The sequence below is a fragment of the Oncorhynchus nerka genome, linkage group LG4 (genome assembly GCF_034236695.1).
Source record: "Oncorhynchus nerka isolate Pitt River linkage group LG4, Oner_Uvic_2.0, whole genome shotgun sequence".
NCBI lineage: Eukaryota > Metazoa > Chordata > Actinopteri > Salmoniformes > Salmonidae > Oncorhynchus > Oncorhynchus nerka.
In genome coordinates this window covers 94,700,061-94,715,569 of record NC_088399.1, presented here as the reverse complement: position 1 = coordinate 94,715,569, position 15,509 = coordinate 94,700,061, and the positions used below count along the sequence as shown (strand labels likewise).

The 15,509-nt window shown below is 47.8% G+C and overlaps 1 protein-coding gene across 1 annotated transcript; it reads right to left on the bottom strand.

Annotated features, from left to right (window-relative positions):
• Positions 1 to 187: 187 nt before the first annotated feature.
• LOC115121701 (probable histone deacetylase 1-B) lies at positions 188 to 15,078 on the bottom strand. Its single transcript, XM_029650829.2, has 14 exons — positions 14,952 to 15,078; positions 13,859 to 13,971; positions 12,656 to 12,773; positions 12,205 to 12,279; positions 11,958 to 12,096; positions 8,742 to 8,883; positions 8,095 to 8,187; positions 7,835 to 7,943; positions 5,759 to 5,899; positions 5,259 to 5,367; positions 5,007 to 5,137; positions 4,524 to 4,679; positions 3,743 to 3,791; positions 188 to 3,140 (listed from the first exon to the last, which is right to left on the bottom strand). Exons 1-14 carry the CDS (start codon positions 15,004 to 15,006, stop codon positions 3,113 to 3,115), a joined length of 1,458 nt encoding a protein of 485 aa, XP_029506689.1. The 5' UTR covers positions 15,007 to 15,078; the 3' UTR covers positions 188 to 3,112.
• Positions 15,079 to 15,509: the final 431 nt, after the last annotated feature.

The following is a 15,509-nucleotide window of genomic DNA, read 5'->3' as shown; positions in this document are numbered from 1 at the left end:
ATTGGATGGAAACCAAGCTAGTGTGAAATTGAGAGTAAATGTGCTGTAGTAAACTAACAAGTGAGAAGTCATTTCCCCCCCCCCCCCACTAGACTTGGATAACCATAATCTGGTCAAATCTCTACAGACAATCAAATGATTGCCTTTATAAATTCTTATATATAAAAAAAGAGACCTTAAGAAAAACTACCAAGCATTAAAATCAATTATTTTTTCCATTATAAAAACAAGTTACACACATTTGTAAACAACATGTGCTCACTTATTACAGTAGAAAATACCAAGGGTTGTAAGTCGCTCTGGATAAGAGCGTCTGCTAAATGACTTAAATGTAAATGTTTAAAACATGGTTCCCAACAGTAGGGTGAAGTTGCCCCTATACACACTGAGGGGGAAACCTCACCCTTTAACATACAACATACCCAATGACCTAAAAAACAAACATTTCCTTTTAGAAATATAAAACGAGATAAAAAGGAAGGAGTGTGGAGCGTACAGTCATCTGAGAGAAACCAACCCAGGGAACAGAGTAAAGCAGAATGTATAGTAATATAAAACAACATCTCTTCATGACAGACTGGCCAGGTGAAATCAGCTGAATTTATTTATTTGGGCTAGGCACTGCATTTCAGTGAAAGAGGCACCACTACAGTCCCCGGTTCGATTCCAGGCTGTATCGGATTCAGCTGCGATCAGGCGGCACACAATTGGCCCAGCGTCATCGGGGTTCCGCCGTCATTGTAAATAAGAATTTGTTCTTAACGGACTTGCCTGGTTAAATTAAAATAGTCAATTGTTAAATCCACATCGATGAAGGGGAAGAGACAGGATAAAGAAGGATTTTTAAACCGAGACTAATCTTTTGTCTTATTCATTCACCCTCAATGTTACACACAATCCAAGTGAACAGGGTACGGTAGGTGACAGCTGCACCGGGTTGAGTCAAGAACTGCAGCGCTGTTTTTCACGCTCAACAGTTTCCTGTGGGCATCAAGAAACATCCACCACCCAAAGGACGTCCAGCCAACTTGACACAACTGTGGGAAGCATTGGAGTCGACATGGGCCAGCATCCCTGTGGAACGCTTTCAACACCTTGTCGAGTCCATGCCCTGATTAATTGAGGCTGTTCTGAGGGCGAAAGGACAGTGGGTGAAACTCAATATTAGGAAGGTGTGCTTAAAAAGGCTGCACTACGCAGAAATCTCTCTGCCATTTCCTGGTTGTTAAAATTCAAATAATTTGTCTAATTATCTCATTTCAGTTTGACAAAACACATATTGTACCATCTTTTCCATAATAAATAAACAAATTGTATTGTCAGCTGTTTGAAGCTGATTTATAAAAACAAAGTGCTTCAAAATAAAAACTTAAAAAGGAAGCATAGAATTAAGACCGAACAGATCTACTTCCTTTCAATTAAAAATGATAGATCTATAACACACACACACACACACACTTCAATTGGGTCAGGTCACCCAAAAAGTTACATATAGCAGCCGTAAAAATATGTTTTGTTGATCCATGATTCAAAAGAACTTCCTGTAGAACTTCCTGTAGAATAGGGTCTGGTGACTGTTGTTCAAAAAAGGGGGAATGTCTGCAGTGGAAAAGTGAGATTCCTTTTCCAACTCTTGGATCAGTCCAGCTGGACAGGTGAATGTGGTATGACCGGCAGCAGGGTAGCCTAGTGGTTAGAGTGTAGAGGCGGCAGGGTAGCCTAGTGGTTAGAGCGTTGGACTAGTGACCGGAAGGTTGCAAGTTCAAACCCCCGAGCTGTCGTTCTGCCCCTGAACAGGCAGTTAACCCACTGTTCCTAGGCCGTCATTTAAAAATAAGAATTTGTTCTTAACTGACTTGCCTAGTTAATTAAAGGTAAAATAAAAAAATAAATGATCAGGGGGGATTGGCTTTCACTGATGTTACCTCAGGGGGATTGGCTTTCACTGATGTTACCTCAGGGGGGATTGGCTTTCACTGATGTTACCTCAGGGGGTTGGCTTTCACTGATGTTACCTCAGGGGGATTGGCTTTCACTGATGTTACCTCAGGGGGGAATTGGCTTTCACTGATGTTACCTGAGGTCAAGTGAAGATGGAGGAACTAAAGGAGCCTGGGATTCAATCCAAGGAGCGTTAAAAAGCAGCGCATCAGACAATGAAGTTTTTGTAAAGACATTTTTTTTTTCTCCCTAGAGTGGCGGAGATCACATTCACGGTATCAGCTGCAGCTTTAAAAGACTTAAGAGAACAGTGCACTATAAACGTGCCTTGGATTGAATCCTGACCACCCTCTTTTCAGATTCTCAGGTCATGTTGAGGGGAAAGAGGAGATACCTAGTCAGTTGTCTTCCACATTTAACCCAACCCCTCTGAATCAGAGAGGTGCGGGGAGGGGGCTGCCTTAATCAACGTCCTCGATGCCCGGGGAACAGTGGGTTAACTGCCTTGCTCAGGGGCAGAATGACAGATTTTTTACCTTGTCGGCTCGGGGATTCGATCCAGCAACCTTTCGTACAACTAGGTATCCACCTTTCCCCTCAACACCACCTGAGAATCTAAAGCAGGCTCCACTACAGGCCCCACTACAGGCTCCACTACAGGCCCCACTACAGGCTCCACTACAGGCTCCACTACAGGCTCCACTACAGGCTCCACTACAGGGCCCATTACGGGCCCCACTACGGGCTCCACTACGGGCCCCACTACGGGCCCCACTACGGGCCCCACTACGGGCCCCACTACAGGGCCCCACTACAGGCCCCACTACGGGCCCCACTACGGGCCCCACTACGGGCCCCACTACGGGCCCCACTACGGGCCCCACTACAGGGCCCCACTACAGGCTCCACTACGGGCCCCACTACGGGCCCCACTACGGGCCCCACTACAGCTTCAGATTCTCACGTGGTTCAGGGAAGAAAAAAAAGAAGGTGGTAGAGATGTGAGTAAAAAATATTTTTGAAAACACCTTGCATTTCAACACTGACAAAAGGCCAAAAGATTTTACGGCGTATGAGGAAATACTAACACAGCATTAAGAGAACCATTTCACACACACACACACACACACACACACACACACACACACACTGGAAACTCATATCTGATGCTTCAACACGTCTTAGTTTCTTCTTTTGGCCTGAAATGAAGAAACATTAGTTAGTTAAATGGGCCAAGACTGGATACACAAGACTGGATACACAAGACTGGACACACAAGACTGGACACGGACACAAGACTGGACACGGACACAAGACTGGACACGGACAAGACTGGACACGGACAAGACTGGACACGGACAAGACTGGACACGGACAAGACTGGACACGGACAAGACTGGACACGGACAAGACTGGACACACGGACAAGACTGGACACACGGACAAGACTGGACACACGGACAAGACTGGACACACGGACACAAGACTGGACACGGACACACAAGACTGGACACGGACACACAAGACTGGACACGGACACAAGACTGGACACGGACACAAGACTGGACACGGACACAAGACTGGACACAAGACTGGACACGGACACACAAGACTGGACACGGACACACAAGACTGGACACGGACACACAAGACTGGACACAAGACTGGACACGGACACAAGACTGGACACACGGACAAGACACGGACACAAGACTGGACACGGACACACAAGACTGGACACACAAGACTGGACACACAAGACATATTCCTAGATGTTATATTTCATGTGGTCACTACTCACCCTGTTGTGTCCATCTTTTCTTCAGCGTCTTTATCCTCATCTTTCACTTCTGGGGAAAACAAAAAGAATGTTGACCTGTCCTGGGCCAGTCACGGAAGGCCTTACGCCCCCCCAGTGTCCTGGGCCAGTCACGGGAGGCATTAAGCCCCCCCAGTGTCCTGGGCCAGTCACAGGAGGCATTAAGCCCCCCCAGTGTCCTGGGCCAGTCACGGGAGGCATTAAGCCCCCCCCCAGTGTCCTGGGCCAGTCACAGGAGGCATTAAGCCCCCCCAGTGTCCTGGGCCAGTCACGGGAGGCATTAAGCCCCCCCAGTGTCCTGGGCCAGTCACGGGAGGCATTAAGCCCCCCCAGTGTCCTGGGCCAGTCACGGGAGGCATTAAGCCCCCCCAGTGTCCTGGGCCAGTCACAGGAGGCATTAAGCCCCCCCAGTGTCCTGGGCCAGTCACAGGAGGCATTAAGCCCCCCCCAGTGTCCTGGGCCAGTCACAGGAGGCATTAAGCCCCCCCAGTGTCCTGGGCCAGTCACAGGAGGCATTAAGCCCCCCCAGTGTCCTGGGCCAGTCACGGGAGGCATTAAGCCCCCCCAGTGTCCTGGGCCAGTCACAGGAGGCATTAAGCCCCCCCAGTGTCCTGGGCCAGTCACGGGAGGCATTAAGCCCCCCCAGTGTCCTGGGCCAGTCACAGGAGGCATTAAGCCCCCCAGTGTCCTGGGCCAGTCACGGGAGGCGTTAAGCCCCCCAGTGTCCTGGGCCAGTCACGGAGGTGTGGGAGGTTTACTTTACCTTTCTTCTCCTCGGTCTCCTCTTTCTCCTCCTCAGTCTTGACTCGTTTGGTCTTCTTATGGTTGGCAGCGTTCCTCCTTCCCCCTCCTCCCTGTCCCTCATCCTCAGAGTCAGAGAACTCCTCTTCACAGGCAATCCTCTTATCATGGGCCCTGACTGAAACAATACCCTCCTCTTAGCATAGGCCCTGACTGAAACATTTACATTTACATTTAAGTCATTTAGCAGACGCTCTTATCCAGAGCACAATACCCTCCTCTTATCATGGGCCCTGACTGAAACAATACCATCCTCTTATCATGGGCCCTGCCTGACTGAAACAATACCCTCCTCTTATCATGGGCCCTGACTGAAACAATACCCTCTTATCATGGGCCCTGACTGAAACAATACCCTCTTATCATGGGCCCTGACTGAAACAATACCCTCCTCTTAGCATGGGCCCAGAGAGAAGAGAAGAGAAGAGAGAGAAACAAAACTTACTGGAGATGCGTTTGTCAGGGTCCTCGTCCTCCTCATCTCCAGAGTCCGGGTGTGGAGCGTCTTCTGGGATGGCCTGTATCTGAACCCCCGGGGCGTGGGGCAGCATGCGCAGGTTCTCAAACAGCCTCTGTCTGGGGAGGGAGAGAGACGTTAGTGTGTGTACCACAGTATGTCTGTCCGTATATACACACACACACACACACACACACACACACACACACACACACACACACACCTATCTTTGTAACTTACTTGATCTTCTCCAGGTAATCATTGGTGTTCTGGTTGGTCATGTTAGACGGGCTGATGTGGAGCTTGAAGTCAGGACCAAAGTATTCAAAGTAGTCGTTGTATGGCAGCTCTGATTGGACGAGAGAGATCATCAAGGTTGTTGTAATAAAACAACCTACCAGGTTACATCAAAGTAATACATGAACAGAGTGTGTGTCGTTAGGTATGGTGCTGTGTGTGTGTGTGTGTGTACCGTTAGGTATGGTGCTGTGTGTGTGTGTGTGTATGTACCGTTAGGTATGATGGTGTGTGTGTGTGTGTGTGTGTGTGTCGTTAGGTATGGTGCTGTGTGTGTGTGTCGTTAGGTATGGTGCTGTGTGTGTGTGTGTGTGTCCGCATGCCCATGTGTGTTTGTGTGCGTGTGTGCGTATGCATGTGTGTGTGTGTGTGTGTGTGTGTGTGTACCGTTAGGTATGATGCTGTGTGTGTGTGTGTCCGCATGCCCATGTGTGCGTGTGTACCGTTAGGTATGATGCTGTCCAGAGCCACGGCGGTCTCGTAGGTCCAGCAGCGGGCCACGTTACGGATGGTATAACCTCCACCTCCCAACATCAACATAGGCAGGTTGAAACTCTTTATGTACTCAACACACTTAGCATGACCTGAAACACAGCGCCTTAACAAATTACCCTTCGACTTATTCCTCATTCTGTTGCGTTTCTCACCCATCCCCACACAACCCCATAACAAAAGTAAAAAACATGTTTTCAAATGTTCTGAGAATGAAATCTCATTTACAAAATCACTCCCACCCCTGAATCAATACATGTTAGAATCACCTTGGGCAGTGATTAGAGCTTGTGAGGCATTCTGGGTAAATCTCTAAAGAGCTTTCCACACCTGGATTGTACAATTTTCAAGCTCTTGTACAGTCTTCAAGCTCTGCTGTCAAGTTGATCATTACTCGACAGCCATTTTCAAGACGATTTCAGTTTAAACTGTAACTAAAGCCATTCAGGAACATTCAATGTCTTGGTAAGCTACTGTATCTTTGGCCTTCTGTTTTAGGTTTTTGTCCTGTTGAAAGGCACAGTGCATTCAGTAATGTGTATTCATACCTTAACTTTTCCCACATTACAGCCTTATTAGAAAATGTATTCAATCATTGTTGTCAATCTACACACAATAGCCCATAATGACCTTCAGGCAAACTCCAAGTGGGGCTGTCTATGTGCCTTTTACCCGAGCTAAATTAAAAAGTCTCATAGCAAAGGGTCTGACTACTTCATGTAAATAAGGTATCTGTCTGTTTGTTTTTTTTAAATAAATTTGCTACATTTTTCTAAAAACCTGTTTTCGTTTGGTCATTATGGGGTATCGTGTGTAGATTGACGGGATGTTAAAAAAAAAATCAATTTTAGAATAAGGCTGTAACGTAACAAAATGTGGAAAATAGTGAAGGGGTCTGAATACTTTTCACAAAATGCAGTGCACAATGTCTCCCAGCAGACAACCAGGGTTTTCCTCCAAGACGTTTGCCTGTCATTTGGCTGACCAACAAACGGTCGTCTAAAAATCCCACGGCCGTCAGAGCCCTGAAGACAGCCCTCCTTCAGGTGTGTTACCTTAGACTGGGCTGTTTCAACCTGAGAGAGAGTCCTAGCAACACACACTGAAGACAGCCCTCCTTCAGGTGTGTTACCTTAGACTGGGCTGTTTCAACCTGAGAGAGAGTCCTAGCAACACACACACACACACACACTGAAGACAGCCCTCCTTCAGGTGCGTTACCTTTGATGGTGAGGTTGAAACAGCCCAGTCTGTCTCCTGAGAGAGAGTCCTAGCAACACACACACACACACTGAAGACAGCCCTCCTTCAGGTGCGTTACCTTTGATGGTGAGGTTGAAACAGCCCAGTCTGTCTCCTGAGAGAGAGTCCTAGTAACACACACACACACACTGAAGACAGCCCTCCTTCAGGTGCGTTACCTTTGATGGTGAGGTTGAAACAGCCCAGTCTGTCTCCTGAGAGAGAGTCCTAGCAACACACACACACACACTGAAGACAGCCCTCCTTCAGGTGCGTTACCTTTGATGGTGAGGTTGAAACAGCCCAGTCTGTCTCCTGAGAGAGAGTCCTAGCAACACACACACACACACTGAAGACAGCCCTCCTTCAGGTGCGTTACCTTTGATGGTGAGGTTGAAACACCCCAGTCTGTCTCCTGAGAGAGAGTCCTAGCAACACACACACACACACACACTGAAGACAGCCCTCCTTCAGGTGCGTTACCTTTGATGGTGAGGTTGAAACAGCCCAGTCTGTCTCCTGAGAGAGAGTCCTAGCAACACACACACACACACACTGAAGACAGCCCTCCTTCAGGTGCGTTACCTTTGATGGTGAGGTTGAAACAGCCCAGTCTGTCTCCTGAGAGAGAGTCCTAGCAACACACACACACACACTGAAGACAGCCCTCCTTCAGGTGCGTTACCTTTGATGGTGAGGTTGAAACAGCCCAGTCTGTCTCCTGAGAGAGAGTCCTAGCAACACACACACACACACTGAAGACAACCCTCCTTCAGGTGCGTTACCTTTGATGGTGAGGTTGAAACAGCCCAGTCTGTCTCCTGAGAGAGAGTCGGCTCCACACTGTAACACGACTGCACTGGGCTGGAACATCTCCATCACTTTAGCCATCACCTAGCAACACACACACACCAAAAAAAAAAAAAAAAAAAAAAAAGAGAGAAATGTATAGAAAGTGAGAAACACACAAAAACAAAAAGAGGTAGCATCCATTTGACCTCTGTGAGGAACCAAAACACTGAATGCCTTGCAGCAGGAGACTCACAGGTTTGAAGATGGCTTCGTAAGACTCATCGTCGATGCCGTCTCTGAGAGGGTAGTTAACAGCATAGTACTTCCCCTTCCCTGCTCCAATGTCCTACACACACACACACACACACGTCAGTGTACATACTGGAATACAAAATTACTCAAATGTAGGTTGACAATCCAACACACACACACACTGAAAGGGGAGTGCAGTCATACACACCGGAACACACACTGAAATGTACTTTGCTTATTTCTGATTCCTCCTATTTATTTTTTTCCCTTCTTCCACACACACACTCAGGTCTCTGGTGCCAGGGAGGTATTCTCCCAGAGGACACACTCACCCTCGGGTCTCCGGTACCAGGGAGGTATTCTCCCAGAGGACACACTCACCCTCGGGTCTCCGGTACCAGGGAGGTATTCTCCCAGAGGACACACTCACACACTCACCCTCGGGTCTCTGGTACCAGGGAGGTATTCTCCCAGAGGACACACTCACACACTCACCCTCGGGTCTCCGGTACCAGGGAGGTATTCTCCCAGAGGACACACTCACACACTCACCCTCGGGTCTCCGGTACCAGGGAGGTATTCTCCCAGAGGACACACTCACACACTCACCCTCGGGTCTCTGGTACCAGAGGACACACACACACTCACCCTCAGGTCTCCGGTGCCAGGGAAGTATTCTCCATACTTGTGGAAGGAGGCCGTCATGACCCGGTCTGTGGTGAAGAAAGCCTCTTCCACTCCGTCTCCATGGTGAATGTCGATGTCTATGTACAACACCCTCTGGTGGTACCTGACAGGACAGACAACTCATTACATACAATATCTACGTTAGATTCTATTACCTGACAGGACAGACAATATCTACATTAGATTCTATTACCTGACAGGACAGACAACTCATTACATACAATATCTCCGCTAGATTCTATTACCTGACAGGACAGTCAACTCATTACATACAATATCTACGTTAGATTCATATTACCTGACAGGACAGACAACATCTACGTTAGATTCTATTACCTGACAGGACAGACAACATCTACGTTAGATTCTATTACCTGACAGGACAGACAACTCATTACATTCAATATCTACGTTAGATTCATATTACCTGACAGGACAGACTATTCAATTAAATGAAAACACCCATATCTAGGTTTCTCATCAGAGCCTGGGTGACTATTCATTTCAACAAGAGAAACACACACCATGACAAGCCAAGGACACGTCACCATGCTGTTCTGTCTTTTAGAGGCTGACCGATGAATTAGGGCCGATTTCAAGTTTTCATAACAAAAAAAAAAATTGGTAATCGGCCTTTTTGGATGCCAATTATATTGCACTCCACGAGGAGACTGCTGACCACCTGTTACTCCACGAGGAGACTGCTGACCACCTGTTACTCCACGAGGAGACTGCTGACCACCTGTTACTCCACGAGGAGACTGCTGACCACCTGTTACTCCACGAGGAGACTGCTGACCACCTGTTACTCCACGAGGAGACTGCTGACCACCTGTTACTCCACGAGGAGACTGCTGACCACCTGTTACTCCACGAGGAGACTGCTGACCACCTGTTACTCCACGAGGAGACTGCTGACCACCTGTTACTCCACGAGGAGACTGCTGACCACCTGTTACTCCACGAGGAGACTGCTGACCACCTGTTACTCCACGAGGAGACTGCTGACCACCTGTTACTCCACGAGGAGACTGCTGACCACCTGTTACTCCACGAGGAGACTGCATGGCAGTCTGACCACCTGTTACTCCACGAGGAGACTGCTGACCACCTGTTACTCCACGAGGAGACTGCTGACCACCTGTTACTCCACGAGGAGACTGCTGACCACCTGTTACTCCACGAGGAGACTGCATGGCAGTCTGACCATCTGTTACTCCACGAGGAGACTGCTGACCACCTGTTACTCCACGAGGAGACTGCGTGGCAGGCTGACCACCTGTTACTCCACGAGGAGACTGCGTGGCAGTCTGACCACCTGTTACTCCACGAGGAGACTGCTGACCACCTGTTACTCCACGAGGAGACTGCGTGGCAGGCTGACCACCTGTTACTCCACGAGGAGACTGCTGACCACCTGTTACTCCACGAGGAGACTGCTGACCACCTGTTACTCCACGAGGAGACTGCTGACCACCTGTTACTCCACGAGGAGACTGCGTGGCAGGCTGACCACCTGTTACTCCACGAGGAGACTGCGTGGCAGGCTGACCACCTGTTACTCCACGAGGAGACTGCTGACCACCTGTTACTCCACGAGGAAACTGCGTGGCAGGCTGACCACCTGTTACTCCACGAGGAGACTGCGTGGCAGGCTGACCACCTGTTACTCCACGAGGAGACTGCGTGGCAGGCTGACCACCTGTTACTCCACGAGGAGACTGCGTGGCAGGCTGACCACCTGTTACTCCACGAGGAGACTGCGTGGCAGGCTGACCACCTGTTACTCCACGAGGAGACTGCGTGGCAGGCTGACCACCTGTTACTCCACGAGGAGACTGCGTGGCAGGCTGACCACCTGTTACTCCACGAGGAGACTGCGTGGCAGGCTGACCACCTGTTACTCCACGAGGAGACTGCGTGGCAGGCTGACCACCTGTTACTCCACGAGGAGACTGCGTGGCAGGCTGACCACCTGTTACTCCACGAGGAGACTGCGTGGCAGGCTGACCACCTGTTACTCCACGAGGAGACTGCGTGGCAGGCTGACCACCTGTTACTCCACGAGGAGACTGCGTGGCAGGCTGACCACCTGTTACTCCACGAGGAGACTGCGTGGCAGGCTGACCACCTGTTACGTGAGGGCAGCAAGGAGCCAAGGTACGTTGCTAGCTAGCATTAAACGTATCTTGTAAAAATAAATCATAACATAATCACTAGTTAACCAAGTAATATCACCAACCATGTGTAGTTAACTAGCTGGTCCTGCGATGCATGTAATCAATGCGGTGCCTGTTCATTTATCATGGAATTACAGCCTACTTCAACGTCACCAAACGGGGGATGATTTAGCAAAAGCACATTAACGAAAAAAGCAGAATCGTTGCACAAATGTACCTAACCACTAAACATCAATGCCTTTAAAATCAATACACAGAAGTGTATCTTTTTAAACCTGCATATTCAGTTAAAAGAAATGCATGTTAACAGGCAATGTTAACTAGGGAAATTGTGTCACTTCTCTTGAATTCTGTGCAAGCAGGGTATATGCAGCAGTTTGGGCCGCCTGGCTCGTTGCGAACGAAATGAAGACCACATGTTTCATTATTTATTTGAGACTAAATAGATTTTATTGATGTATTATATTAAGTTAAAATAAGTGTTCATTCAGTATTGTTGTGATTGTCATTATTACAAATATATATATATTTTTTTAAACTCGGTCGATTTATCGTTATCGGCTTTTTTTGGTCCGCCAATAAATCGGTATCGGATTTAATAATCGGTCGACCTCTACTGTCTTTCCTCAAAAGTGAAAGAGAAGGAGAAAGACACAGACAAGAAGATGGGCCCACCGGGGTGAGGGGAGTTGGCGGGCCCCACCGGGGCGAGGGGAGTTGGCGGGCCACCGGGGTGAGGGAGTTGGCGGGCCCACCGGGGTGAGGGGAGTTGGCGGGCCCACCGGGGTGAGGGGAGTTGGCGGGCCCACCGGGGTGAGGGGAGTTGGCGGGCCCACCGGGGTGGGGGGAGTTGGCGGGCCCACCTGGGTGAGGGGAGTTGGCGGGGTGAGGGGAGTTGGCGGGCCCACCGGGGTGGGGGAGTTGGTGGGCCCACCGGGGTGGGGGGAGTTGGTGGGCCCACCGGGGTGGGGGGGGGGTGACCACACAGGGCTCTTACTTGAGCAGCTCCAGGATGGCGAGGACTATGTCGTTGACGTAGCAGAACCCAGAGGCCTCAGACTTCTTGGCATGATGGAGTCCTCCGGCCCAGTTGATGGCGATGTCCGTCTGCTGCTTGTTCAGCTTCACTGCCCCCGCTACACACAGAGGGAGGAGGGAAGAGTCAACATAGGAAGTGAGAGGTAGAAAGGCAAGCGAAGTCAGTGGTAGACAGTAAGGCAGATGGAGAAAGAAACTAGACTTACCGACAGAGCCTCCCGTTGAGAGTTGACAGAACTCAAACAGGCCGTCAAACACTGGGCAGTCCTCTCCCACATTAACTGTTAGAGAGCAGCAAGGATAGAAGTTATTCATTTGAGATGTTTGATTGAGGCCTGCAGGTTTGTTTCAATGCGTAAAGCTGTAACCTACATAACAGATGCGAGTGTGGAGTATAGACATTATGAACTGGGTGATTCGAGCCCTGAATCCTGATTGGCCGGCAGCCGTGGTATATCAGACCGTATACCACAAAACATGTATTTTTACTTCTCTAATTACATTGGTAACCAGCTCAACATTAGCCCATATGAAAACAGGACAAAAAACAAGGTATTACAAGGTATGCTAAGCTATAGTTTCGGGGTGAAATATCCCTTTAAAAATGCACCCCCCCGCCTGAGCAATGCTAGGGGGAAAACACGGTCTGCTACTCACATCTCTGCATCTGTTTGCTGTGTTCTGACATGTTGTCTGGCCGGATGGAACGCAGGAACTTGATGTAGTCGTCACTGTGGTACTTGGTCATCTCCTCTCCACTGGCCTTGTGGGGTCTCTAAGGAGGTCAGAAAAGTGTGTTGCAAAGGGGGATGCAATATGTAGAAGTACATTCGTTGCTAAAAACGTTCGCCTGATTTCACTTTAGATAATATATTTTTCAATAACCAAAACATACGGGGCGGTCAGAAAACTTGTAGTCCACAACTATCCAATTTAGTCTTTTATAAAGTCTAGAGGACAGCTCAACGATACAGAATGTTACTTCAGACACGTGTTGAAAAAAAAAAAAAAGTCATTTTCTGCGATGAAGAATGAGTCCAGTCCCATCAGCTTCAGTTCTATACAATATCTAAGTGATAAAATGGCCACATATTCTGTACGTCACCTTGGAAACAATGGAAGGCGCAGCGTTATGAAGAGGAGCCGAGTCCCTTTGTGGAGTTAAATTACCCAGGTTACAGAATGGAGGTGTTTGTCCCGCTGATACCACAGTTGCCAAATAAATCAATACGGAAGCACACATTTACCGATAGAGACATTTTTTTTTTTTTTTTTTTGGGGGGGTTTGTTGACATCCATTTTGAAAAAGTTAATTCATATTTGGGTTGTCGTTTGTTCGATATTTACAGACGTGACTCAATCGTTCAGTTCTTTACGTGCAGCTGCCATGCTCAGTGGCAACGTTGTTGTTGTTATTATTATCCCTTGCTTGCGTCTAGCCAGTCAACTAGCTACACAGTTAACCTCTGCAGCCAGAATAACAGCCTCAAAAATAACATGTCTCTGCAAAAACAAAATAAATGCTAGCTACGCTTTCTTCCCCCATCGTTGGACCTACGTTGACTATGCATCTAATTTCAGTTCGTGTGGTTGTTGGTTTAGCTTTCTGTACCTTTGTAGCAAGTACTGTCTGCATTTGTATGAGCATACTGCCTCATGATTGCAAGATGTCCCGATAGCTTTTCCAACTGTCCCGTTATCTGGCTACAAATGGCCAATTTAGAATGCCATTCTAGCCAATCAGAAAAGATTATTTAACAGTGCTGTTGAAAACATTTATTTATACCATAAATATCAAACTAATCTATCAAGAAAAAAATAATATCTATACATAAGCCCACTGTGGCTTGTTGTACTCACGTAGATCTCCATCTTCCTGTACAGTCCATAGTTGAGCAGCAGGTTGTGGGTCATACGGATCCTGTGGGGTTTCATGGGATGACCCTGACCATAGTAATAATTACCCACGTCGCCTGGGGGAGAAAGAAACAAAGAGTTTTAGACAAAACTAGTGAAACAACAAACCATATGTCCTTCCCCTAACCCAGATGTAGGGTAGCTCTGGGCTTTACATTTTAGTCATTTAGCAGACCCTCTTATCCAGAACGATTTACACGAGCAATTAGGATTAAGTGCCTTGCTCAAGGACACATCGGCATATATATATAAAATTAAATTCATCTAGTCGGTTCTGGGATTCGAACCAGCGACCATCCGGTTACTGTCCCAGCGCTCTTAACCGCTAGGCTTCCTGCCGCTTTGAGCAGCACTATCAAACATACAGCCTGGTAACTGCACAGCACGATACAACATACCTATACTAGTTTTAAATGACGAATCAAGTGATCAGCCTCTGCAAAGAGGTCTAAATCTTCATAGCGCAGATACAGCGCATTACTTGCTCAACAACCTCCCTCCAGCACAATTCACTACTAACCCACAAAAGTTGTCTATCAAAACACCGCTAGCCACGTTTAACTGACAACCCCCACTTTACTAAACATATGTAGCGAAATATCAAGAGGTTATTCGTGATTCAAAGATACTTATTAGTAACACTAAAACCATTAGCTGGCTATTTAACGTTAGCTAGTTGTGCATGCTCACTCAGTCATAAGCCTACTAACGTTAGCTAGCCAAGTTGCCACAAATGAATATACTCAACTTACTAGTTAGCTAGAGATTGGCAATTAATTTGATTGCAACATTACAAAATAATGAGGGGGAAAAAACGACTCTCAAGTTGCTTTGGCAAGCTAACTAAAAGTCTTCTTCCTAACTAGGTAACTAGCTAATGATGGTAAGCTAACCACTCGGTAGCTAGTTAGCTGCTATCTCGCCTTACGGCACTTCTCTCAAGAGGGGACATAGGCCTTTCGACCACCGAATCCTCTCCGATACAACAAATAATACTCCGGAAAAACCAACGAGCTACAATAACATCAAATCTTACCGTCATAATAATAGCAAACTTTCTTCTTTGTTCCTCCTGCAGACGACAGCGCCATTTTCCTCCACAATTAGTACCGCACAGTTCTTTGTGTCCACGCCGGGGAATTTTTCCACTGTCGTCTCGTCCAATCACCGAAGTCTGCTCTGCTCGAAGGCGTTGTTGCGAAGGATGCACTCTTTCTGTTTGCATAGTGCCACCCAAAGATGTTCTACTCATCTATCTGTGGTGCCACCCAAAGATGTTCTAGTCATCTATCTGTGGTGCCACCCAAAGATGTTCTACTCATCTATCTGTGGTGCCACCCAAAGATGTTCTACTCATCTATCTGTGGTGCCACCCAAAGATGTTCTACTCATCTATCTGTGGTGCCACCCAAAGATGTTCTAGTCATCTATCTGTGGTGCCACCCAAAGATGTTCTAGTCATCTATCTGTGGTGCCACCCAAAGATGTTCTACTCATCTATCTGTGGTGCCACCCAAAGATGTTCTACTCATCTATCTGTGGTGCCACCCAAAGATGTTCTAGTCATCTATCTGTGGTGCCACCCAAAGATGTT